A 26,175-nucleotide genomic window follows, 5' to 3' on the forward strand; every position below is an offset into this window, starting at 1 on the left:
TATATTTTATACTACTACAAAGTTGGTACAAAAGGGATTTGCTCTAACATGGAAAATGTAAGGAAAGCAACAACAGATCTTATATTATATTTGACTTCAAATCAGCCAAGTTCTTCATTCAAACTGGTACAAGCCATCATACTACAGTACAACACTGGTTTAAACATTTCAACCATTAGCTATGTACACAATAAAAAAAAAAATTCACGGCTGGGGGGAGTGGGGCAATACATAAAACAAATTTACACAAAAGTTAGAATCCAAAGAAGATGACTGGTAGTACAGAGGAATTGTTTAACCTCCTTGGACCAAAGGGTTTTTTGCCAACCTACAAGTCATTCAAGTAATCATGAAAACTACCTACATGACTCTGTAGCGTCTCTTCTCTTGGAATTTTTCTTCATCATATCAACCCAACTGGCTAATACATTGGACACTTCAAACTTACCAGCAAAATTCATCTTTCTAGCTAACTCCTCAAGTATGACAGGATTCCCATACTTAGAAAAATCAGCACCAAACTTGTTATAATCAAGCTGAGGAGCTTTCATCCCTTTCTGCATCATTTCCTCTATATATTTGCATGCCTCATCCGGCCTGCCTTGTCTTATAAGCCCACTGATGAATACAGTGTACGAGTTATCATCAGGACAACACCCCTTGTGACGCATCTCATCCCAAACTGCTCGGCCCATTTCATAATTTTTCGTCGCAAAATAGGATTTCATAATCATGTTGTACGCATGAATCGTTGGTTCGATGCCACTTTGAATCATTTTCTTGTATACTCTCACTGCATCATCCGGCATATGTTGGCTTACCATCAGTTTTATCAAAGCATTGTATGTCCTTCCATCAGGTGGACAACCCCTTTGGCGCATTTCCTTCAGCAGATCATATACTGCATCCATTTTCTTCTGCCTCCCGAACCCAGTGATCAAACAAGTGTAAAGTGCAGCATCAGGTTGACACCCACGATCCACCATTTCGTTAAAATAATCTACAGCTTCTCGCATCATTTTTTGTTTGCACAAGTCCTGTATCAAAATTGTATAACTGCGAACATTGGGAAACGGACCTTTGGCTTTCATGACTTCAAATAGCTTAATCCCATCAGATTTCTTCTGACACCTTAACAACCCTTCAAGCATAATATTATGGGCAACAATATCCGGAACGAATCCCTTATCAATCATCTCATTCCACACCCTCCCTGCCTCCAACAAGTTTCTAACCTTGCACCAACCATTAAGAAGTATAGAGTAAGTTTGCAAATTAGGGACAAATCTATCTCTAAGTTTTTCAAAAACAACTTGTGCTTCTTTAACAAGCTTCGCCGCGCCAAGACTATCAAGCAAGAAATTAACAGCATCAACACCAACTTTAAACCTATACTTCTTCATCAAATCAAAGACCCCGACAGCTTTTTTCCTTTCCTTCGCAGAAGCAAATTCCTTAATAGCGATTGAGAAAGTCTCCATTGTCAAAAGACCCTTCTCACCCATTTCCTCAAGCAATGCTACCATGGTCTCAAATTGTCTAGTCTTCCCTAGAATAGTCATCATAGAGTTATAAGTCCTTGAATCATGTTCAAAATCACACCTTTTCCCTGCCCAACAAAAGAACCTAAATGCTGGCTTCCTAGCATGCTTAAACCTATGCAACACATCCACAACCAAATCATGGGATAACATAACACCACATTCATCAAGAACTGCTTCCATGTTCCTATCTAAAGCAAACAATTCATCAATCACCTTACATACCCTATCAACCTCATCTGGATCTGCACATGACTCACTACTAACACCACCACCACCACCACTACCCTCAGAATCAGATTCAACACCACTAACACTACCAAACAATCTACAATTATCCAAAAACATAAACTTTCCTTGAAAACTAGAAAAGGGTAATCTAGAAAAACAACCCAAATGGGAAATCAACAGTTTTTTTTGTAGAAAAGGGAATGAAGAGGGGTGTGACAAAAAAAATGGAATTTGATAACAAGAATGATTGAAAGAACAATTAAGAGAAGAATGAAACAAACGAGACAAGGGCATAGAGCTACCACAAGGTAAGCACATTTGCTCTCTTCTTCTTCTTCTTTGGTATCCATTTGATCTTCCCTGATGGAAAGAGCGAATGATGGTGGTGGTGAAGACACTGTTGGAGCCATGTGACAGTGTTGAATCTAGCAAAAACAACAACGTTGTTAATGGAACCTTGGAGATTGAGGTTTTGGTTCTGTATCCTAAAGAGAGTGTCATTGAAAGCATTATTGAAAGCAACAGAAGAAGATAAAGTGAAGGTAGCAGAATTGAGTGGCTTTGACGCGGGAAAGAAAACTGTCTTTCAGTTAACTTCATTCATCGGATCAATCAAATGCATCAAATTAGGCCACGTATCCAACCATTTATTTAAAAAAGAAAAAATAAACAAAATAAACCTAAATCAGAAATTTGATGTAATGAAATCCTTTCTCTCTGCCGGCGTAAATTTACTGCCGCCGTACTGCGTCGCCGGTGTTCGTACTCGCCATGAGGAGAATGTGCCTCGCAATTGATTCAGAGGTTGTTTGAGTTTGGTTGGGAAGTAGAATGAAATAGAGCAGGAATTGAATTAGAATTGAAAAGGTTGCTGGTAGACGACGGCACGGACCAACGGCGGCGCGGAGGAAGATAGGTCGACGACAAGTGCGGTTGTAGTTTCTGGTACTGATTTTGCATTAAGCTATTTTTCATAATAACGGGATGAGTGCGTGGCTTAATGTGAAGCACTTGATTGATCCGATGGAGGAGATTGACTCAAAGGCAAGTGCCTTTCCCGCGTTAATGGCAGTCAATCCGGATCAGAAAGTGAAGTGGGGTTTGGTTAGGTGGTAAGGTGAGGTAGATTGGGTAACCATTGATGGGCCTAGTGAATTTCTCTTCTTTTCGCGGCTTCTACCTTTCTCGTGCGTTCTCTGACATTTAAAAAAATACCCTTTTGTAAGATAACCAGTGAATGTTAAAAGAGACGAACATTTAGAAAAACACAATTCCCAACTTAAAATACAAACTCAAGGGGCGTAAAATCTAGAAAAACATAGGTAAATACTTAAGTAGCGAACTTTGTGCTCACTTCAAGCGGCGGAACTTGGTTCGCACTTTAAGTAGCGAACCTTAATTATTATTTTTATAAGGTTTGTTAATTAAAGTGGAACTCGGTTCACTCCTTAAGTAACAAACTGTGTTTTTCCAAATTTTATATCCCTTTAACTCCTTGCAAGGGGAATGTTTTTCAAATTCTAGAGGATGCGAGTGAAAGACAGGGGCGCAAAAAGAAAAACATTCTTCTTCTACCTTCCAATTGTTTGGCCCACTTTAAAAATTCATGGATCTGGGCCCAAAACTTTCATAGAAAAAAATTGCTTTTTATGAAAAATGATTTTTACAAAATTTATTGTACTTAGTTGCATATGAAAAATGATTTTTACGAAATTTATTGTACTTAGTTGCATGAAGCTACTGGTATCTTGTTAGCAACTCAATGATTAAGCAGGGTTGGACTAAATTGAGCTATCATTGAGTGTTAAACAGGGTGGTAGGATAGGTAGCTCAACTGGTTAAGCTTGTTGTTCTAAGGGTTAAGAACAGAAGGTCCAGGGTTCAAATCCTAGTAAAGTAGAAAAAACTAACATAATATTGTAATAATAAGTGGATAAGAATTTTTGTAACTTTTTGTAGATCGGTTGGATTACGAGTTGGAGTCTAAGACAATTCAGAGCGGATAAGTCATTTGTGTGATAGTGTACGCCATGTTTCTTCCTATAGATCAAGTTTCAAAGATCATTTGGACTTTATTATTTTTCAATGAAACATATTTTCAGTTTTTTTTTATCAAATAGTATAGAATATACAGAATATACACTCACACTTAAAGTATGGAGAAGTTGAGAATCCGAAATTCAAACTCCAATCTCTCTAATAATATTCCTCGTTGCTGGCAACTAAATTATACTTACGAGACCAACAACATTTGTGATTGGTTTGATATTCTTTAATTTAAAGTTAATGTTGAGCATTGTGTATTTTGATTCGCAAATCATAGACACTTTATTCATTTATCTTTCTCCTTCTAAGTTGAATGAGATAAATATTTTCTTGTTACGAAACCTTGGCCATTACAAACATGCCAACACTATATTTGCTGTATGTGGAAGAAATTTGAGATTTCATTGTTTTTTTTTTAAGTGTATTAATTATTGTCTACTTGCTCTAGATATTTCCCCTGGTGAATAGCCCAAGGGTATTACATAACTTGCTACAATTATTAACAGCAACATATATTAATCTTAATTTATTTTTTTTGTTTTTCACCACAGTATTCGATTTATTGGACCGTCTAATCTGATTCGGGGGTCAGTTCTAACATCAAGTGGTTTTAATCCTCTTTTGATCGCAGTTGTGGAGAATCGAACAGTAGTCATCCCTATCAAATCAAACGTCAATCATCATTGAATCAACTAATTATAATCTTAATATTATTATTATACACTTAAGCATAAGTCTTATTTAATACTATTTCATTTTGATTGATAACATATTACATGTGTTGGAAACATTCTTTTGTCTTTTCCAACCCTTTCAAACCAAAAAGAGACACACCTATACATGAAGAGAAAAAGGTTGAAAAGGACTAGTATCAAATAAGACAAAAAAAACTACAACTGTAACTAATACTTACATATTTTTTGTTTGATGGTAACCTCAAATATTAATTATCCTAGGTGAGAACGTGAGAGCCAAGAATTATTGTGGACTTATTTATATGTCATTATTTGCCTTTTAAGTTCTAAATTGGAGAAAATTAACCATTTTTTAATGTAACCTACAATCAAAACAGGCCAACTTTTGCATATGATTTTCAGTTTGTCACCTTTTCATAACTGCTATGTAATATGATAATATAACATAATTAGTTGTTCAAAAAACTTTACAACATAAATTAATTTCATAACAATATATCTTGTCTCTTTTGTAAAACCTTTACTTTGTGTCGATATCAACAATACGGCCTGCAATAAGGACATTAATGTAATATATACACACATAATAAACTATGTGCATATGCGCGCCAAAAGCACTTAGATGAGATAGTTCAGATCTCTTTCAACTTAATCAGAGATTAGTATATAGCCTTGAGATTGCAGAAACGTTAAAATTCTTGAGGGAGAGTTTTGTCATTCTTTGTGGTTCTATCCGTTTCGAGGGATTAGTATTTACAGTTACCGGCAGATATACTCGATTTAAAACAATAAATAAATTTTGTCATACCTTTTTGACATGTTGTTATTGGTCATTATCCTATAGTTAAAGATGCTGCTTTCAAATTTAAGTTTATAAATGATCTTCAATTGAAGCTCATAAGGTTGGTTATCCAAATATAGTAGCAAAATTTGAGATATCAATTTTTTTTTTAGTAGTAAGAATCGAACTCGGTGTATTGAGATTTACAAATATGGTAGCACCGATAACTGATAACGGAATCCGTAGCAGAAAGAAGTCATCAAGAGGTCACCATAGGTTTGTGGGAGTTCGACAAAGGCCGTCAGGAAGATGGGTGGCAGAGATCAAAGACTCATTACAGAAAGTAAGGCTTTGGCTTGGAACATTCGACACAGCTGAAGAAGCCGCTCGTGCTTATGACACTGCTGCTAGAGCTTTGAGAGGTGCTAATGCTAGAACCAACTTTGATTTGCCAGAATCCGGAACCAATGGTGGCGTTGGGGCTAAGCGCGGTTCTGGTTCCAACTTCATGCTAGAGAATACTGAGCCTTTTTCTTTTGAAGATGTTAGTGACTCGGGTTCAGGTTCAGAACATGGCCTTCTTGGTGCACTTAAGGCAAAACTTTTCGATGGAAAAGAAGCGAAATTTTCATTTTCATTTCCTTCTGTTAGCGCGGTTTCAAAATCAACTCAGAATTGTTCTGAAAAGAAACAATCATCAGCTACTTATTGCCTATCTCAGATGAATGAAACTCATATCAATACTATGCATAGTTCATTGAGTACTTCATCAAACACTTTCGCCAAAAGTGTTGTTATTCCAAATCATGATCATGAAATTTGTCAAACACCATCTTTGACAAACATGTTATGGTCTAATGAATTGGAATTTGAATTACCTTGGCCTAATCAAAGTCATGTTCATCATGATGACAATAGTACTAATCTTTTTGCATCTGCAAGTGCATCAAATTTTTCATGGCCACTAATAGAGTCCAATGTTAACATGACATGTATAGATCAAGGGCTATTAAATAGTAACAGAAATGATCAAATAAATATGATGAGTATGCAGTTACCTCAAGTTGGTGGAGCAAATGAAGGATTTTGGACATTGGATCAGCAGCAACAATTTGTGCAATGTGAAGAGAATAATAGTTGGTTTGGTTCTGCTGGATCTTGGGATCCTCTTATCTATGTGCCCTCTGAGTTAGCTTGATTATTAAGTTAATAATATGTTAATGCAAGAAAAATTTTAATTTGTTCATTTTAATCTTAGATCTAAAATCATTCTTCTTCTTTTTTTACCTTGATTTTATAAACACCTTCTTAGGAAAGAATGACTGAGTTTCTTCTGTGAGGGTGTGGTAATCTAGTAGAATGTTGTGTAATTTGTTCTTTACATTATAGACCATGTAACAATAATTTTCAGCATTTTAATATGTAAAGTATTATTTTATTTATCTATAATAAATCACTAAGTATGCTAGAGAACAATTGTGTTCATCTTTAATTTGAGTCTTCAATTGAAGTTTTCTTTTTGTAATCTTTTTATTGAAGGATTTATTAACATTTGAGAGAAGAATTGATCAGAAGTTGAATCATCATTCTTATGGTTTGAAGATAAACTTGTTAAGGTACTTCATATGTATATATGTACTTGTCCAAAAAATTGTCAAGAACAAAATTAATTAATAAAAAGTATGATAACAAGATTAAGTGAGTGATTATATTTCATTTCATGTATTATTTTATAAACAATACTACCACAAAGGGGCCTCAATTGTCTTGATTTTGAAACCAGAGGGAAAAAACTATATCTCAAATTTTTATAAAGTAGAAAACTTAGGTGCATGATTTTACAATTTTACTAAGCACAAAACTTAGTAAAACCATGAAATTTGTATGGTTCTTAACAGAACCAACCATGATTTCCTTAAAAGCATAATTTTCTTACAGAACCAACAATTGATCGGACTTGAGATTTAGATGACGGTGGTAAGACGTTGTGTATAGACTGGTGGTGGTGGTTGAACTCCGTTGTAAAGGAATGGGTGGTATTTCAAACGCTCTGACGATCAAGTCAGTAGGTGCCGAACATGAGAGGTATATTTAGTGTTAGATATTGCATAGTAGTCTTTTGCAGACTTACATAAGCAAAAAATTAGGATTGTGAAGATGTAGAATATTCTTCTCCCCCATGTGGTTGTGACAGGTGTTGTCTGATGGCAAGGTGACTCTCTCAGATGGTCCACGTGACTTTGTTGAGCGGTAATCCTATATAATCAGGGGTATCCATCGCATGGTTTGCTTTGCTAAGTATGGATCCGGTAACTCGGTCCAGTTCTCAGATGAACCTTTGGCCCAGTCCGAAACAACAACAAAAGGTGAATTTTATGCTAAAAACCATGCGAAAAGCACCTAAACAAATGTGTGTAAGTTTTGTCTATAGGTACTGTTATCTAAAGTTAATGGAATCTCACATTGTGTGTCTGCAGATGCCACGATGTCTTGTTTTGCAATTCTGTTTTTCCAATTCCATTGCAGTTGTACATGCCTGATATAGAAATTAATTATAATCCAACAATTCTTTGATTCCACAAGCTCTTCTTTTGTAAATTCTATTCTATTATTTAACATAAAGTACGTAAAAAAAAATCATATTAATTACAGGCACAATCTATAGCAAATGATAAAGAGTTTTCACGTGCAAAATTCCTTTTTATTTATTTGTCTTTTATGGAAGAAAATTAAGCAATTGTTAATGCTTTGATGTTGAAAAAGAACGGTTCACATTATCAAATGGATTATAGATACAGAAAAGCTTGAGGAAGGAACCTTACTATAAGAAAAAGGCAAGGTCGACATAGAGAGTTGACATATTATTCATGTTATCCTATGCTTGAGTTCTTAAATATAATATGCTATAGAATTTGTACCATTAGTTTCCTGTCAATCTACTATCTGTTGCAGCCAAAGCCACCTAGGCAAGTAGGCCATGGATGTGGCAATTGGCTAAAGTTAGCATAACATTAATACATTGCATTTAAAAACATTGCAGAGTCAGTGAATATATCATCACTACTTATAACGAACACATGGTTGGTCCGAGTGATAAGAGATTCGGATACCTCAAGTAAATGGTCAGATGTTCAATTTCTAATTTTGTGTACAGAGAAAACTTGATAGGGAGAAAATGTGGGTGTACAACAGATTCCTCGACAAAAATTAATTATTGTTAAACGACGATAGATATTTTATACCTAAAACATGATTATCAAAATATATGTTAGGAAAATGCCTTCTTCTTTGCTTGAATACTTCATATAGTTTTTTAGCTGAGTTAACTAAAAGATGATACCATCTAGATTGTCTTCAAGCCAAAATCTGTAAATCTTTCATCAGTAAATCTGTAAATCTCCCACTTATAAGTTTATATTCAGGCTGTAACAACTCAGACCCCGCCATCACGGCACTGCCAGCTCACGATTTTAAATATAAATAAATATATGTATAGTTTAACTCAATTTTTAAGGAAATGAATGTCTCCCAATTTATCAACTCATACAGCAACACTTTTTGTCAAACTATGAAAACCTTCTAGATTTTTAATTGTTAAAGATATTCTCTCACATACATCTATACTTATATTTTTTGTTTCACAATGGATGGTAGAGATAATATTAATTTGATAAGATGTGATTGATTGGCTGCATGCCTACATCCCAATGTCTCTGTACAATAATTTGACTATCCTTTACTTGATTTTTAGGTGGACTAGTGTTTGTCTAAGACCAATATGTTGGTATTAAAGATCCAAAACTCATTTTGTTTTTTTTAAATATATTTTTAGTCTTTAGAAAATTATGAATTTTTAAGTTTAATCTTTATGTAATTTTACTCAGTTTTAGTTCCTATTTTGAAAAATTTAGTACTTTTAGTTTATATAAATATAAAATAGGGATTAAAATTGAACGAAATTTATGTAGGAACTAAATTTATAAAATTTGTGAATTTTCTAGAGATTAAAAATGTATTTAAATTTAAATATAAATCAAAGTATTTAATTCCTAAGGCATGCCACAGCCACATGAGGATTTTGAACTTCATTTTCATTGATCATTAATGTCGATATCTTAAACAACTTCCCCTGTTTGTGCACCACCATATTCTTTTGTTTTTAAAAAGTGATTAAATTGCTTTAAGATTTGACAACTTGTTCTTACTTTCCATTTTTTAAGGTGGGTTTGTTGTTCATTCAATTTCAAAAAGATATAAAGTATTAGATGCCATGTACGTATGACAAGGAGAGGCACCATTTCTTATACAATTGTATTATTTGAACATCAAAATACAGACCTCGTATATGTTTATATTTTATATTTATTTTTTATCTTCTATAATTTACGCACATATCAAACATACTCAAAATACTAAAAGAAACCGTATTCGATACTAAAAATAATGATGTAAAAAAATATTTCCTCTTTGTTCTATTGCATTGCATTCCCCCCAAAAAGATATGCCTCATCATATAATAGAAGGTTCAATTGTCCACCAAGAGAAAAATAAAAAGACAAAACATAAAGAACATAAGTTACTTCTAGCTTATGTAAATGAAAAACTCATGGCCTATATTAGGCAACAATATCATAGCCATAGATCACTACAAGAAAACTGCTCTGGAGCGTCGGCCAAAAAGAGACGCTAAATGGCAAAAAACGGACGCTACAAGGCACTTAGCGTCAGCTTAGCGTCTACATCGTAACAGACACTTAAATGCCCGAAGCTAGACAGTTGCGTCCAGCAGACGCTATCTGGCGTCCGTCCCGTTAGATGCTAAGCGGAAGCTAGTGACATGTATATTAGGCAGACGCTAGTAGCTTCGGTTTTTGGGTGACGCTACACATATATATTGGTGTTATAAAACGTCACCCTTAGAGTCCGCTTGACAGACGCTAAATGTAGCGTCTGCTCTAAATAGATGCTATATTTTAGTTTCTGAATTATATAGCGTCCGCTAAAGCAGACGCTTTTGTTTTTTATTTTTTAATTTCAAAAACTCATCCTAGAAAGGAACCTATCCTGTATTTCTAAAAATGCATCAAAAAATTATTATCTTTCATAGTTTGCGACCATAATTTCTCACAACCATAAAATCTCTACCAATACATTCATTAAAGTCATCAAAACCAAAGATAAAGAGTCAAAGGCATAAAAGAATGCCAAGAACACAATTGTATTTATACAATTAATAACTTAGAAATGCGACAAAAATAATGTCATTAGTATAACTCATACTGCATCCTTGGACCAATATGCCTATGAATCTAGGAAAACTTTAAATACACCAGTTTAATAGAAATTCACCTACCTACGACATATGTAAATGATTGCATATCAATTGTAAAAAAACCATATATAGATGCTAAAAGATTCAATTATACCAATCTGGCATAAGCAAGATATTTTGGTACAAGTGCTGAAATAGTGGCAATGATGTGCAACTTAATTTCATCATCTTCTTCAACTGTCTTCATTTTGTGTCAATTGACTCAAATGTTCTAGATGTTGTTCCTGTAAATCGATATGACACTAATATCATTACAAACCCCAAAAGCACTGTCAATTGACTCAAATGTTCCAGATGTCTGTCCTGCATATTTACATTTCAATATTCAATCAAAATTTCCACTACATAAAATGTACCAGCATATTTTATGCAAATGGAAATTGAAAAATCAATAAATCCAGCAGCTAGAAATTATAAATAAAGTTTCAAAGTGAGTATAGAAGACTAGTGAGTGTGGCAAGGTAAGCTTAGTGGCTTATGACTTTCCCAAAAATGCTATAATTTCAATTTACATAACAAAGAGTAAATACCAAGTTATTATCAAAGATAATCAAACTCAACTTCTTTACTAATACGTTATTAGCCTCTTGGTAAGATTAGTAATATTTGTTGAAAATGCCAAAATTTAAGCCTTCAATAATATCAACACTATGTCACTAGCAAAATTAACATGCAATATCATGTGCAAGTAAGCAATTAAACAATATGTGCCCATGATTTATAAGTATGAATAAAATTTACGAGTTTTTTCTCTATACTGACCAATTGTGAAATTTTCTATTCAAGAGATCGGTCCATTTGATTTGAGGAACAGATCAAATTCAAAGTGTTTATGGATACATTTACTAAAAATTAAGAGTGTTACATGCAATACTTATAAAAGGTTTCTTACACTCTTGGAGAACATATTAATATATTCCCTATGGTAAACTAATTTTATAATAAAAAGCCATATATTGGTAAGTAAATCTGAAGCTGGTAAGTCAGATCTTCATCAACACTTTAAAGAGATAATGCATAGAGGTAGATAATAAAAAGTCATATATTGGTAAGTAAATCTTTTAAGAATTTTTGTCATAGAGGTAGATATTTATATGCAAGTACATTAAATCCAATAGCACACATCCCTCAAAATCTTAAGGTCGTAAACTTTTTGAGTCGGAAGAGTCACATTGAAATGTAATGAAATTGAGAGAAAGGCTCACATAGAGTGGAGAAGCAAAAGACTACAACAAGTATGCATTTTGGAACAAGTTAAAATCATCCATACATAACAAAATGCCAATTATAAGAGGCCAAATACAAGATGTAGTACAGAGGGCTATAATTAAGAACAAGGCTAGAATTGAAGTACCTGTATTTTGAAGAACAAAACAAAAGACTTAAAGATTTGTAGCATGATAGTGAAGAACCTTATAGTTCTAAATCATCTGATACTCATTCTTAACATCGAATTTATGCACCGGCATGATACTAGGACAAGCAATATCAGCTTCCTGCATAAAAAGTAAGCAATAATAAATTGAAAGTCACTTTGTCTAAACTCATTACAAAAGAGATAAGATCAAAGAACTAACAAAAAGTGCAGAAGAAATATTTACAAAACAAAACAGATTTAAACTAAAATTGCAAACTCAAAAAAGAAAGGAATCCTCGAGTCTTTTAAAATATCAATTCATTATCATGTGTATAACTATAGCAGGCTTGTGATCTTTCTTTTTACATGGAACCGAAACAAAAGTTTCCTTGTGAACACATATAATATTATAATTCATGTGTAATAAATATTTCTACAACCTTGTACTCTATATCAAATATTACTTCTCCAAAGAGAGTGAATAAAAAAATTTCAAAGTCAATCTCTTTATAAAGTCTATGATATTTTGATTAAGCCATGCCTTTCAATTGTGTGGTGCATATCAAATGGATTTGTCCATTATTCCCTCGTTATCAAACACCAAGCTCTTTATCTTGGTTGAATCAAAAGAGATAAAATGATACATGTTTTGTGCAATAAGAGGCAAACGGTTCAGTACTTTGTTAGGTTATATTCTAGTCTTTTGGTTTAAAAATTGGAATTGGGATTTGAACTGTCTACATAGAAAAAGAAACCTTGAAACAATTTCTCAAACATTCAAAATTAAGCATTCAAAGTTTTTACCTATTATGAATTAAAGAACACACATTCAACTATATAAAATTACCATTCAATCTATTTAATAACATGGAAGGACTACCCTTTTAATTTTAAATTAAAATAAAGACAACCAAAAAAACTCACAGACACACACACAATAACCTGTTTGGTGTGAGTCAATGCATCATCATCTTCACCAGTAAAGGGGGTACCAATAAATATTATACGCTATAACAGATCACAATTCTCCACCAGAACTCTCTAAGCTTTATCAATAAAAAATCATGCACAACTCAAGATCCAAACACAAATCCTAGCTCTTGTTTCCATTTCACACACACAAACACACACATATCTATATTATTACCAAAGAAAACACCATGTAGCTATGGACAACCAATAAAGACACGACCACCTAACGTAATTAAAATCCAATTCTACATGTAGAACCCACTAAAATGCATTGAAGTAGAATAACAATAAAAAATCACCTGCATGGAAGCAAGAAGGTCTTGGCAATGACCCTTCAAGATTGAAATATCTTGTATCTTTTTGTTCCTGGACACAAGATTCATATGGTTTACCTGCATATATAAAACCAATTTCAGTTTTAAGCACAAAGTAGGTACAAACTTTGAAGGCTTAAGTCAGTGTCTATCATTAGTTTTTCATAAGAATTGAAAAAAATTGGTTAAAATGGGTGTGGTTAAATTAGAAACACTTCAATTCATCAGAATTTGAATACAATATACTATAATAAAATAAAAGTTAGCTTGTAAATGCTAACCAATCAAAACAATCAATAGTGGGAGGGAGAATTTGTTCAACCCACCATCATCCAAATACACGGTTAGCTAAGGAGGAAAAAATAGACGTAAACAAAGAAAATACAGTTAGTGAACTCAGAAGATTAGAGATCGAGATGAGGGAGCAAGATTGAGATATACCAATTGAAGGAGGAGTTATCGGCGGTGAAATGATGACTGAACAGGGGAGAGAATTAGCGAGTTGAGAGAAGTTTCCGTGACTATCAATTTCTAATTCCTTTGATTTTAGGGTTCTTCGTTTCATATGTGGTGACAATTTCTAAATCCACCAATCTTCTCTTTCGCCAAACCTGATAAAAAAAAAGCGCACGGAAATTGAAGCTAATCAAGAGAAACACGGATCCAACAATATTAGTGAACGCAGGTTGAGCATCACACGGTGTTCTTCATTATGAAAAGCGAACGACAGATTCTGAGGTAGAGAAAGATTGGTGAATGGGTTCGTGAACAAAATCAGGTTCGATTGAGAAAAAAGAGTTGGCTTAGATTGTGGATTTGTGTGAAAATTGGGAAGTTGGGAACTGAAGAGAGTTTAATGAGATTGAGGGTTTGTGAGATTGAGGGTTAGTTCATCAGAGAGGGAAGATAATTGTTGGCGAAAACTAATATTTTTATTTTTATTAATTTAAGTGTTTTATAATAATATACTGTAATTTTATTAATTTGGTCTATTTAGCGTCTGCCACTATAGACACTAACATATTTTTGTATTTTTAATTTCTTTAGCTTCTAAGTAACGTCTGCTCTGGCAGACGCTATATTTAATGCCTCATTAAAAATTTAAATTAAATTGAAAAACGATGTAGAGTCCGCCTAACAGACACAATGGAGACGCTAGTAGCGTCCGTGTCGCGGCTGACGCTAGAATTTTTGAAGCTAAAACACACTTTTGTTGTAGTGGATTATGAATCAAGCTAAAATATTTTGTACAAGCCATTAAAAATGATTCTGGAATAATCTATTTATATTGAAGAGGATCAGTCAAAAGAAAGCAAAAGGAAGAGCTTAGAGCATAAATAGTATATTAAAGTATTTGATGTGACTTAAGAATTTAATCTTGCTTTAGTACCACTTATTCTGGAATATTGTTATATATAAATCAACAGTAAGCTTAAGTTTATATTACATAGCAATTAAGTAGAATTGCAAACATTGCATTTCTGTGGAATAGAATTGCATTGGTGAAAAAATGAAGAGTTGTGAAGAATGGAAACCTTTTATGATAATGATAGCAATTGATGTTTCTTTTGCTGTTGTGAATATTCTTCTCAAGAAAGTCCTTGATGAAGGAATGAACCATTTGGTTTTTATTACATACCGTCTTTCTATTGCTACTATTTTCGTCGGCTCAATCGGTTACTTTAGAGAAAGGTAAGTACCTTCAATCCCTCATTCTGTAGTATTCTTCCTCTTCTTCTTCAATTCCACTTTGTTTATGTTAGCCTCAAGAAAGTAAAGCAAATAATTAGCTACTACTCTTAGATCTTGAAGATGTATGCTAGAATTAGTGAGTTTATAAACTTTGAATGAAATTTATTTGAGTAAATTTGATGTATGTAAGGATGCTTCTATTCTTGATGTTAAATTTGGTATGAAGATTTTCAGCTCAATTATATCAATAGGACATTCTTCGCAGTGGAATCAAACACACTAAATCTATGTATATATATTTCAAGGAAATTGGAAATATTTTGTTTATGATCATATTTTTATTGCAGAAATAGTAGACCGCCGCTCACATTTCGAATTTTATGCTACCTCTTCTTCAGTGCCATTGTTGGGTTAGTCACAAAAACTCATTATTATGTTGCATCTTTCTTCCTAGAACTTTTTCTTTTTCTTTAAGTTTACTTCCCAATTATTTGTTGTGTTTATAACCATGGTTGTAGTGAGACACTTATTGAATACTTTCTTTATAGAGCATCAGTTACACAATACTTCTTCCTCCTAGGGATTCAATATACTTCTGCTACATTTGCTTGTGCCTTTGTCAACATGGTGCCTGTGATCACTTTCCTATTGGCATTGCCATTTGGGTAAGAATCATCAAAGATATATCGCTATTCATTTTACACTTTTAATTGAAGGTGTATCTGGTGTCTGACACATGTTAGTGTCAGGCACCGAACATGTAGTTACATTCCATCATTGTCATTTTAAAAATCAGTACCAGTGTCCATATCAATGTTGTGTCCAGTATCTGTCTCTTTGTCGGTACTTTAAAAGTATCTCTCTGGTCTCATATATAAGCAAAGGTTCATTTTTCAAGTTCATTGAATAACTGATGTATCTGGTCCTGTGGTCCATATGTTCATAATATGAATTAGATGCGTCAATTATTCAATGAATCTGAAAAAAGAATCTTTATGTATATATGAGACCGGAGGGAGTACTACGCTACCATGAGCTGATATAGGTTCATGTTTCTACTACAGATTAGAGACAGTGAACATCAAATGCAACAGTGGAAGAGCCAAGATTCTTGGTACATTGGTCTGTATACTTGGTGCATTGATGTTAACACTTTACAAAGGAAAGGGTCTGTTTAATTTTTCTCACCATCAATCTTCAGTGAAGTTAACATCTACTAGAACATCAGAAAAATGGACTATTGGTGTAATAGCTTTGATTTTGGGAACTCTATTTTGGTCTTCTTGGTTCATTTTACAATCTAAAATAAGCAAAAGATATCCATGTCAGTATTCTAGCACAGCAATCATGAGCTTCTTTGGTGCCATTCAATCTGCTGTCATTTGCTTCTTCATTGACCATAACTTGTCAATATGGGTTCTCAGAGGAAATATACAAATAATTGCAATTTTGTATGCTGTAAGTTCACTTTCTATTTCATTTATTTACATAAAAAGGCTTCCGGTCAAGGTTCGACTTAAGTCTCAATATGCGTTGAACCTGCATCCTGATACACAATTTTGCCAAATTGTCCGACTCTTGTTTTGAGTTAGACTCTATTGGGATAAATAACTTATTTTGCAGCTTATAGTATCTGTGTTTATCGTATAAACGCATTTATGTATACACTATTTTTATAATAAAAGATAAAATAAAGTCAAATTATTTTTGTATAAATTATAAGTTATAGATATAAGCCAATTGACTATGGAAGCTAGGAAAAACAAGTAGAACAATAACTTTTAAATGGAATCTATTTTATATCAATTAAAAGTTGGTTAACAAAGTAAAATATTGTGTTTACAGGGAATAATTGGATCAGGATTGTGTTTTGTTGGTATGTCATGGTGTGTGAAGAAGAGGGGTCCAGTCTTTACTGCAGCATTTAGCCCTTTTGTTCAAATAATGGCTGCCATGATTGATATCCCTGTCTTACATGAACAGCTCTATCTTGGAAAGTGAGTTACATTTATTTTTCTTTGTTACTATTCCACCTTTTTAAATAGGAGAATAATCATCGAGAATGTTTAGATAAGATGAACCAGATCTCTCTAACTTAATTAAGCTTCAATTTCTAATATGGATATGTAAACTGCAACGGCGTTAAAATTTTTAGAGAGAGTTTGTCGCACATTTGAATCCCACAAAACTCGAGAGATTAATTTCTACCATTGCGCAGAATACCTGATTTACACAAAATAATTAAATGAGATTAATCTAACTTTAGGTAGATTTCACTTCTTCGGAGTGTCTTAGAGTGGAGAGAGGATCCGGTACATTTTGTGTCCGGTCAAATCACACTCTTATATTTAATTATCATTGTAATTAATTTTTTTACTTAAAAATAAATGGTTAGATTTTACACCGGACCTCCTGCAGTGGGAATCGGGTGTCGTCAGCATTGTTAGAGTGAGACGGTTATCAAACTTGTCGTACTTTTTTTAAAGGCTAATGTTAATATATTAATTATTAATTTATTATTTTTTTATCGGAGGAAAGAATTGAATTGAAACAACTTTATCACCTCACTCTTTAACTTTTTCACCTCGGTCACCTTATAAATCATATTACATATGTTAATGTATGTAATTTTTTTTCAATGTGTAGTGTGATGGGATCGATCTTGGTGATGATTGGATTATACATTCTTCTATGGGGTAAGAACAAAGAGATGAAGAATCGTTTGATTAAGTTAGGAGAGGAAGCTGAAAAAAACAAGGAACAAGAGCCACAACAACCTCAAATACAACACTTGACTGTGTCTTGTGAATCAAGGTGTCAATAACACTTACACAAGTAGCATTTGTATGTATATGCTAAGAAATTAGCTCAATTAAGTTTGTATTTACTTCAAGGATCGATACACCAAAAAAAATGTGTAAAATAACATGTTATATGATATGAAAAATCAACCTAGCTTCTCTATTAAAGGCTAGTATATACTTTTTTGTATTTTTAAATAAATAAAAGAGAATGAGTGAAATAAGTTAATTAGTATACATGAAATGTTAGTGGAAAGAAAAAAAAAATGGAAGAATTGTGAAGCAAGAAAGATATAAAATTGTGGCATAAGTGAAACAATGAAAGCAAGCAAAAAATGGCTAGTTCCTAACCATTCAAATTTCAATGATTCACTATATTGTTCCTTTGGGTTAAATTGATTTATTATAATTTTTGTAATTTTACTTAACTTTTAATAATTGGTGAGCCATCATTATCATGCTTACACCCTACTTGTATATAGAAAACTAAGATAAAGATGAATAATTGTCCTCTCACACATTCCATTCCTATCAGAATGGTTAGAAATGATGGGAAAAAGAAGAAAAGAAAAGGAGGAAAAGAAAATGTGAGAGATGATATAGAGAGGATGTATCAGAATTATCAACAATGACATGTAACACCCTCAACACCTCATTTTATCTCTTCTTATTGTATCATTAATTTATTAGTGACTATTATATGCATCACTCCTTTTTCCTCTTTATCTCAAGGTAATAAAAACATGATGTTTTAAAGGAATATGTTTTTTGTACACTCATTAAACACTTTGAGACAAAGAAGTAGAAAGAGTGTCATGTGATATGTTAATGATATGAATGAAAGAGAGATAGAGCCAAAAAAAAATGTATTGAATTGGTGATTAGTGTTAGTTTATTATGAGTTTCACATCAGATAAAAGATGATTTGAAGATCACATATTTATAGGTGGGAATAATATTCATCTTACAAGTCAGTTTTTTAAAGTTGGGTTAGACTCAAACTCAAATTATAAGATAGTGGTATTCAAATTTTTTAAATCAATTGAACTAGTCCTTAAAATGCCCACACATGTTTTATTGGTGGATAATTTATAGTGTTGTTTGAGCATGTGAATTATGAAATTCAATTCAACATAATTAAACATTATCAATCTTATAAAAAAATTAAAGGTTTGTCTAACATATGCAATACTGCACATGTTAAAATAACTAAAAATAATAAATTTTTTATCGAAAATAACAATTATTTATAAAAATATTATACATTTAATATAAAATGCACAAATTTTAATATAAACTTATTATTTTAAATTTTTTAATATTTGCAAATTTGTTCATGATAAAAAAACCTAAGAAATAATATTGGTAGTTAGAAAAATACACTTTTCAAGGTTCAATTAAAGAAGTAAGAAAGGGTCATGATCAAGAAGATCCCCCACCATAAAAAGAAGATCCCCACAAGATCAGAGTGAAGGATGTCACTATATCAGTTTTGCTTAACACAGACTAAACAAATATCGTGAGTAATAGCACATTGTCCCCTGTGCATCAAATGAATGGCCTCCCATAATTGACCGTACATAGCAAGACAAACAAAAAGACTCATTATGAGACCTACTACTCCTTGTTTGTTTTGAGATTACAATAAAGAGAAAATAAATTAAGATTAAATGGGATTCTCTCCAGCTACATTACCACTACAATAAAGAAAATAAGTTGAAGATAGAAGGAGAGAGACGATGAGAAAATAAAGTCATACAATTGTGTGGGTTGGTTCTAATTCAATCATATAAAGCCAGCCTATAAAATCGACTTATATGATAAGGGTTGTCTCTACTTTATAAAGTAAAACTAATGATTTCTTTGCTGCATTGTTTTTGCACTTATATTGAATTTGGATCTTCTACTTCCTCATCTTTTTAGTTATCCCTTTTGTTCTTTATCCAACAGTTGATGGTTTGAGATGACAATAGCACGGACAATAAGTTGGAGAGGATCCATATCCAATTATGTTATCTTCATGCTAAATTACTGAAATTATAGTATTTCTATTTCTTTTACTTTATAATTTTTAATTTTTATCTGGGTCAAAATAAAAAGCTCATTTTCTTAAATATATAGGAGGATTGGAGGAATAGTGTATGATCTAATTTATTTCAAAACAAAACATGCACTTTCTGAGTCTCAAATTATACTCCCTCCGATCTTATTTATAAGGAAAAGTTGCTTTTTAGAGTCAATGAAAAATCAATGTATTTAGCCTATATTTAAGCTAGATACATTGATTTTTCTTAATAAGTTGATTTTTCTTTAAGGAAATTTTTTTTACACTTATTCAGAAAACAACAAAATATAATAATTTGATGTATTGTTTTTCGAGTTATGCTATATACAACGAAAAGTTTTATTTCTTGTGGTCGTGGAACATTGATCCATTGTTTCTCTCGAGGTCCCTGGACTTCCTAACAAGTGGTATCAGAGTGGTGGTTCGGCTTGGTGGGCCATTCATCCACTACGCTCATGGGGACACGTCCCTAACAATTTTCACCCTTAAGATGAATAAGTAGAGTGTCCAGTGTTCGAATCTCGACCCCTACATATATATAATGCAATGTCCTTATCCACCGAACTAAGTTTTCGAATACCGTCACTGACAAATTTTATCCTTGTAATTTAGGACTATAAAAATAATTCTTTTATAATTTGAGACGGATGAAATATATTTTTCATTTAAACGGTTTTGTAAAAAGAAAAACTTTACTTAAAGAAAACATTTTTTTTTTTAACAGAAAAGAACAAATAAAGAAAATAGTTTAAAAAATCAAATTAGTCACTCCTCCTCCCAGGTAAAAAAACAGTGCGCTTTAGATCATGAAATTTGGTGAATTGACGGCGTGTTCCTGACACCGTCAGCGGCGGCAGTAGAAACTCTGAGAGACCGCGATTTCTCTCCGGCGGTTACTCTCACTGTTTCATCATCACTTAGGTTATTTCCATTTCCTCATTCATAAAATCATTGCATCACACTTTCTTTTCATTATGATATTGTTACTCCATTGAAATTCAATTTCAATTGATTCTTCTGATCAATCAAATCGCTTATATAGGGTTTTCTGTTAGGTAAATGTATATTGATAGTAGAAGAAAAATAAGAAGAAGAACAAGCTTTTTGTTATAGAATGAGTCAACCAACAGTGATACTTGCTACTGCTAGCTATGATCACACCATTCGATTTTGGGAAGCCAAGAGCGGTCGATGTTACCGCACTATTCAATATCCTGATTCGGTTTGATTACTTCTTAAAGTTCCTTTTTTTATATTTAATTTTTGCAACTATTGGAAAAAAATCAGTCTTGGTTTGCATTTGTTTAGGGATACTTCTAGGGTTTATACTATGTGAAATTTGAGGATAAACAGCTTACTATGTGAAATTTTAAGTTTCAATTAGATTTGTAGCTGATTTGTTTTGCTGTTGAATGTGTTATACATAGGACCTGTTTGGATAAACAGCTTATTTGCAGCTTATAGAGCATAAGTGCTTATCATGATAAGCTCTTATGTATACGCTTGGATAATCTATTTTTATAGCAAAAGATAAATTGTTTTTTATATATTCTACGGGCCTGTTTGGATTTGGCTTATTTTTGAGCTTATGAAAATAGCTTATGCAAATAAATACGCTTTTATGTTAATTCATAATTTTTCACTAACAAAAATTGTATCTTTATAAGTTGTTTTCTCATAAACTACCTTGAAATACTTATAATAATACATAAACGCTTATTTATTTGCATAAGTTGTTTCGCATAAACTCAAAAACAAGTCAATCCAAACGGGCCCTAAGAGCTATTTTTATAAGCTACATTGGAGAACTTATGAAAATAAGTTGAAAAAATAAAAATGAAAATTCTCATAAGCTGTTTTCTTAAGTTCTCCGAAACAGTGTCACAAAACTTATGCCAATAGATAAGCTCAAATAAGCTAATCCAAGCAGACCTTATACCTTTATGTTTGTTTTGAAGTTGTGATTATTATGAGCTACTAATTCGTAGCTTAGCTGTTTCGGTGTTTCTAGACATGCATTTTGTTAGATGGTGATTGCTGAATATTAATTTATCATGGAGAATGGTTTTTGGTGATTTTAGGTTACATATTGTGGTACTAATTCTGTGGTATCTAATTTGTATAGCAAGTAAACCGGCTGGAGATAACCCCTGATAAACGCTACCTAGCTGCAGCTGGTAATCCTCATATACGGTTGTTCGATGTTAACTCAAATAGCCCTCAGCCGGTATGTATTTTCAACTGATACACTTACGTCGTAAAATTGTTCCTTTTCTGGTTCCGAATAATTTACGTTCCTGATTGTTTGGCAGGTAATGAGCTATGATGGACATACCAGTAATGTAATGGCAGTTGGGTTCCAGTGTGATGGGAACTGGATGTATTCTGGTTCGGAGGATGGCACAGTTAAGATCTGGGATTTGAGGTGAAGTAGATGTTTTGTTGCATAACAATTTTACATTATGACTTTAGACCTCAAATTTATTTCAAATAGACTTTGCTTATTTGATGACAAACTGCAGGGCACCAGGTTGCCAAAGGGAATATGAAAGTCGCGCAGCAGTCAACACTGTTGTGTTACACCCAAATCAGGTTATGTTTCACTATTTGTTGGTGGTTATAGAATCTATCCCTTATGGTTACTTTAATTAAAACGGTATTCCAAAATGTAGATGCTTTTTCTTATTAAAAATTCAGAAGCGATAATTAGAGCTGAATTGGCCTTACAGAACGATGACTTTTAGTTCCTATTATTATTATTTTATTAAATTTCTTATAATTACTTGTCACTTTTATGAGATTCATTTAATTATTGGTTCATTGTTTGGTATTTAAATCTGGATTCTGACATAGCTCAAAATTAAGTTCATAAGATTGCTTTTCATATAAGTTCTTACTTCGTGGTTCTCACTGGTTTTTTTTGTCACTCAACAGACTGAACTAATATCTGGCGATCAAAATGGCAATATCCGTGTATGGGATTTGACAGCAAATTCATGCAGTTGTGAACTGGTATGAGTTATGAACTCTTTTTATCGTATATGGATATCAGTTTAGAATAGATTTTTAAATATTCTCTTATGCAAAGAATAAATAAATCCAGAATAATAATATTTAGAAAGAATGAAATATTATCCCCGTGAGTTTAGCTCAGTTGGTAGGGACATTGCATTTTATATGCAGGAGCCGTAGTTCGAACACCGGACGCTCCACTTATTCACCTTAAGGGTGAAATTCTCGCCACTAGGCTATTTGACTCCCCCCCCCCAAAAAAAAAAAAAAAACAGAATGAAATATTTGAATTATAAGCCTTGTAGTTGTAAACTCTTGGTTCTCATAGTGCAAAATATAGATGTTTTTTCCTATCTATATCCTCTGGACAACTGTTGGGTAAGGTTGACTGGTGCTTCACATTATGTCCCCCTTGTTTCTCTCACTATTGACAAAAAATGTACATGGAACATTATTTGAAGTTGTGATTGTAATGTAGGTGCCAGAGGTGGATACGGCTGTACGCTCTCTAACAGTGATGTGGGATGGCAGTTTGGTAGTAGCAGCAAATAATAATGGGACATGTTATGTGTGGCGCCTGTTGCGAGGGACTCAGGTTGTGCCTTATTTAAATATCACACTAATTTCAACATCGTGTCAATTTTTACTTATTTCTACCAATGGAATATGATTTTGTGCAGACAATGACAAACTTTGAGCCACTTCATAAGCTGCAAGCTCACAATGGCTATATCCTCAAATGTCTTTTATCCCCCGAGTTTTGTGACCCCCACAGGTTATGAGTGTTTTCTTGTTTTGTCTATTTATTTTATTTCTTTTCAAATTAAATTCAGAAATTTAGTTGCTTTTTGTTGTCAATTTGTACTTGTGTATATTCAAGATAATTACACTTGAATGGAAAAAGTTGTGGTCAAGTAAACAGGTCAGTAGTTAAGCTTTTGGGTAATCAGGCGATCAACCGTGTTTATTAAAACAAAAAGTGGAATTGTAAAAAATTTACATATAATGGCCTGTTTGCCACATTCGAAATATCGGAAGTCAAAATTGAAAGAAAAAAAAATTGCGATTAAAAATTAAGGGCCCGTTTGGATTGGCTTATTTTTGAGCTTATGCAATATGAATTAGGTTTTATGCTATTTTATAAGTTCACACTAGTGAAAATTGTATTTTTATAAGTTATTTTATCATAAACTACCTTGACAAACTTATTATAATACATAAAAATTGCATAAGCTGTTTGCATAAGCTCAAAAATAAGCTAATCCAAACGGGCCCTAAGTCTTTAATTTATATTATTTAAAGATATATCATTTAAGAGTTTAAATTTTGTTAAGATAAAAGCGAACAAAAGCTAGAAGTTCAATTATGATAAAACTTTTTATTTTTCCTTAGATAAATAATAGATAGAAGTGTTTCCTTGACGATTCCTTTGTTAAAAAGGACAAAAATTACATGGCATATTTTTCTTTCACCAAAACAAGTTTTGATAGAGTTTATTATAGTGAGTAACAGTGGCCAAGGTATCTGGGTTCATTGCAAGCAACAGAAAAACTTCAGACAAAATTTGTACTTACTTGGTTTAACTTAAATTTGGGCATAAGAACATACACGTGCACATATGTGTGCACTCAGATGTGTACACACATGGTCACATGCTATGTTACTGTTATGAATATAAGCTTTGGGAGAATATGCTGCCTTTGAGCAAAAATAAAATTCTTTTCCTGTGTGTTTCTATAGTCATATTCATCTCTCTTTGAGCCACTGCAAGTTTGTAAAAAAAGAGTTTGAATCGGAAGCATCAACCATTTAATAGAGAACCTGCCCGGGTTTTAAAATTTAGCTAAAACTGTTTGACTGGATTGTAGCTCTAGGCATAAGCATTTCTGGTAATTTAGTGATGGTGCGTTGGCTGGTTTGGAACCGCTTTAGTCATTCAAGGACTGACAATCTCACTGGCTCTATCTCTAACTTACTAATGTACCTCTAGCTTATTTAAGATGTTAACATTTCTTGGTGTTATTTTTTAGGTACTTGGCAACTGCATCGTCTGATCATACTGTCAAGATATGGAATGTTGATGGATTTACACTAGAGAAGACTTTGATAGGTAATTCATGAAATTATGTTATAAACTAGTGCCTTTTCATTCCCAGTCCCTGCTACTTTCCCCAAAATTTTGTTCTTAAACGAGGTTGGTTGTACTTCCCAGGTCATCAACGCTGGGTGTGGGACTGTGTCTTCTCAGTGGATGGTGCCTACCTTATTACAGGTACTAACTTGGTGATTCGTTTGGTATTTGTCTTCTTATACGCAACCAGAAACTGGCTTTATAAATATGTGTTTCAGTTTGAAGTTTAACACTGTTGTGTGAAGTTTTTAACACTTTCGTCGGCACATCAGTATAACTACTTAGACTTTTTAGGTGATTGTTGTGGTTTTCTAACTTCGGCAATTATTTGATAATACGAGTGTAAAATAAGTTTAGAAATGCTTTTATCATGTAGTTAGTTAGAAACAGCTATCTATAATAAGTTTTTTATAACTACACCAGAAGTTGTGTATCATTACTATAATCTATCAGAACAAAATTGTATTTAAAAGAATATAAAGGATGAAGAAAAAAAACACTTAATGGAAATTGAAAAAATTGAAACTGCGGTGGCGAGTGAGGGTGACATTGAGCGACCTAATCAAACTACGACTGGTTTTATAGCTACTGATTTTGCAGTTGCATAATGTGCTGTAATTGAAAGTAAATTACTTTTGCCTGATTTTATACTTTTCATATTTTATTCCTCATCTCTTGCAAAATAGTCCCTGCTTTATCAATTGTGAATTTCAGCTGACTACAATTATTGTTATTGGTCATCAATTATTGCTTCAACCAAATTTTTACCCCAATACACTTTATTATTGCAGCTTCCTCTGATTCAACTGCTAGGCTTTGGTCTATGTCAACTGGTGAAGATATTAAGATTTACCAAGGGCATCATAAAGCTACAATTTGCTGTGCCCTCCATGATGGGGCTGAACCCGCATCTTCTTGACACTGACTATGGTTATTTATCTTCATCAGATACATCTTGTGTAAATATGAATATGCTTCATTGGTCTATGAAAGACATTATTAATATTTCTAATGATATTTGTTGATAGTTTCTCAACTAGAGTAATCTTTTTAAATAATGAATCGAAACATGAGGATTAATATTTCATGATACCATGATGATGCATATCATTTTTGAAAGGCTATGCCCAATTTTGAAATGCAACACATGTTCATGACATTATGTGTGAGTGTGTGCAATTATTTTATTTTTTGTTGCTTGGATG

The 26,175-nt window shown here is 32.9% G+C and overlaps 5 protein-coding genes across 6 annotated transcripts; 3 read left to right on the plus strand and 2 right to left on the minus strand.

Moving 5' to 3' along the window:
* Positions 1–58: 58 nt before the first annotated feature.
* On the minus strand, positions 59–2,807 carry LOC123898530 (pentatricopeptide repeat-containing protein At3g62470, mitochondrial-like). Its single transcript, XM_045949514.1, has 2 exons — positions 449–2,807; positions 59–328 (listed from the first exon to the last, which is right to left on the minus strand). The coding sequence occupies exons 1-2, from the start codon at positions 2,370–2,372 to the stop codon at positions 243–245; spliced, it is 2,010 nt and encodes a 669-aa protein (XP_045805470.1). The 5' UTR covers positions 2,373–2,807; the 3' UTR covers positions 59–242.
* A 2,240-nt stretch (positions 2,808–5,047) lies between these two features.
* LOC123898355 (ethylene-responsive transcription factor ERN2-like) lies at positions 5,048–6,756 on the plus strand. The gene has a single exon (XM_045949293.1). The coding sequence runs from the start codon at positions 5,506–5,508 to the stop codon at positions 6,490–6,492; it is 987 nt and encodes a 328-aa protein (XP_045805249.1). The 5' UTR covers positions 5,048–5,505; the 3' UTR covers positions 6,493–6,756.
* A 3,747-nt stretch (positions 6,757–10,503) lies between these two features.
* Positions 10,504–13,978, minus strand: LOC123899573. The gene is made up of 3 exons (XM_045950738.1): positions 13,711–13,978; positions 13,255–13,347; positions 10,504–10,929 (listed from the first exon to the last, which is right to left on the minus strand). Exons 1-3 carry the CDS (start codon positions 13,832–13,834, stop codon positions 10,838–10,840), a joined length of 309 nt encoding a protein of 102 aa, XP_045806694.1. The 5' UTR covers positions 13,835–13,978; the 3' UTR covers positions 10,504–10,837.
* Positions 13,979–14,496: 518 nt separating this feature from the next.
* LOC123899572 (WAT1-related protein At3g30340-like) lies at positions 14,497–18,137 on the plus strand. Its single transcript, XM_045950737.1, has 6 exons — positions 14,497–14,961; positions 15,309–15,371; positions 15,510–15,626; positions 16,026–16,419; positions 16,807–16,958; positions 17,608–18,137. Exons 1-6 carry the CDS (start codon positions 14,780–14,782, stop codon positions 17,783–17,785), a joined length of 1,086 nt encoding a protein of 361 aa, XP_045806693.1. The 5' UTR covers positions 14,497–14,779; the 3' UTR covers positions 17,786–18,137.
* A 2,384-nt stretch (positions 18,138–20,521) lies between these two features.
* Positions 20,522–26,132, plus strand: LOC123897338 (target of rapamycin complex subunit LST8). 2 transcript variants are annotated; one of them, XM_045947940.1, is made up of 11 exons: positions 20,522–20,748; positions 20,883–21,049; positions 21,953–22,054; positions 22,140–22,252; positions 22,350–22,419; positions 22,762–22,839; positions 23,318–23,434; positions 23,520–23,614; positions 24,870–24,949; positions 25,052–25,111; positions 25,762–26,132. In XM_045947940.1, exons 2-11 carry the CDS (start codon positions 20,942–20,944, stop codon positions 25,887–25,889), a joined length of 951 nt encoding a protein of 316 aa, XP_045803896.1. In that variant the 5' UTR covers positions 20,522–20,748; positions 20,883–20,941; the 3' UTR covers positions 25,890–26,132. The 2 variants fall into 2 exon arrangements, with proteins under 2 accessions (XP_045803896.1, XP_045803895.1); XM_045947939.1 differs by having other exon boundaries at positions 20,574–20,748; positions 20,870–21,049.
* The last annotated feature ends 43 nt before the right edge of the window (positions 26,133–26,175 follow it).

This window comes from Trifolium pratense, linkage group LG7 (genome assembly GCF_020283565.1).
Source record: "Trifolium pratense cultivar HEN17-A07 linkage group LG7, ARS_RC_1.1, whole genome shotgun sequence".
Lineage (NCBI taxonomy): Eukaryota > Viridiplantae > Streptophyta > Magnoliopsida > Fabales > Fabaceae > Trifolium > Trifolium pratense.

Bases quoted from the DNA above. Each gene is read 5' to 3' on its own strand.
- LOC123899572 (XM_045950737.1), top strand. From the start codon at position 14,780: ATGAAGAGTTGTGAAGAATGGAAACCTTTTATGATAATGATAGCAATT. The intron at 15,372-15,509 runs GTTAGTCACAAA...CTTTCTTTATAG, and splicing joins TTCTTCAGTGCCATTGTTGG to AGCATCAGTTACACAATACT. The intron at 16,959-17,607 runs GTGAGTTACATT...TTCAATGTGTAG, and splicing joins GAACAGCTCTATCTTGGAAA to TGTGATGGGATCGATCTTGG.
- LOC123898530 (XM_045949514.1), bottom strand. From the start codon at position 2,372: ATGAAGTTAACTGAAAGACAGTTTTCTTTCCCGCGTCAAAGCCACTCA. The intron at 329-448 runs GTAAGTTTGAAG...AATGACTTGTAG, and splicing joins TAGAAAGATGAATTTTGCTG to GTTGGCAAAAAACCCTTTGG.
- LOC123898355 (XM_045949293.1), top strand. From the start codon at position 5,506: ATGGTAGCACCGATAACTGATAACGGAATCCGTAGCAGAAAGAAGTCA.
- LOC123899573 (XM_045950738.1), bottom strand. From the start codon at position 13,834: ATGAAACGAAGAACCCTAAAATCAAAGGAATTAGAAATTGATAGTCAC. The intron at 13,348-13,710 runs GTATATCTCAAT...TTATATATGCAG, and splicing joins GATAACTCCTCCTTCAATTG to GTAAACCATATGAATCTTGT. The intron at 10,930-13,254 runs GTGATTTTTTAT...GTAAATATGCAG, and splicing joins ACCTTCTTGCTTCCATGCAG to GACAGACATCTGGAACATTT.
- LOC123897338 (XM_045947940.1), top strand. From the start codon at position 20,942: ATGAGTCAACCAACAGTGATACTTGCTACTGCTAGCTATGATCACACC. The intron at 22,253-22,349 runs GTGAAGTAGATG...GACAAACTGCAG, and splicing joins GTTAAGATCTGGGATTTGAG to GGCACCAGGTTGCCAAAGGG. The intron at 24,950-25,051 runs GTAATTCATGAA...TGTACTTCCCAG, and splicing joins ACTAGAGAAGACTTTGATAG to GTCATCAACGCTGGGTGTGG.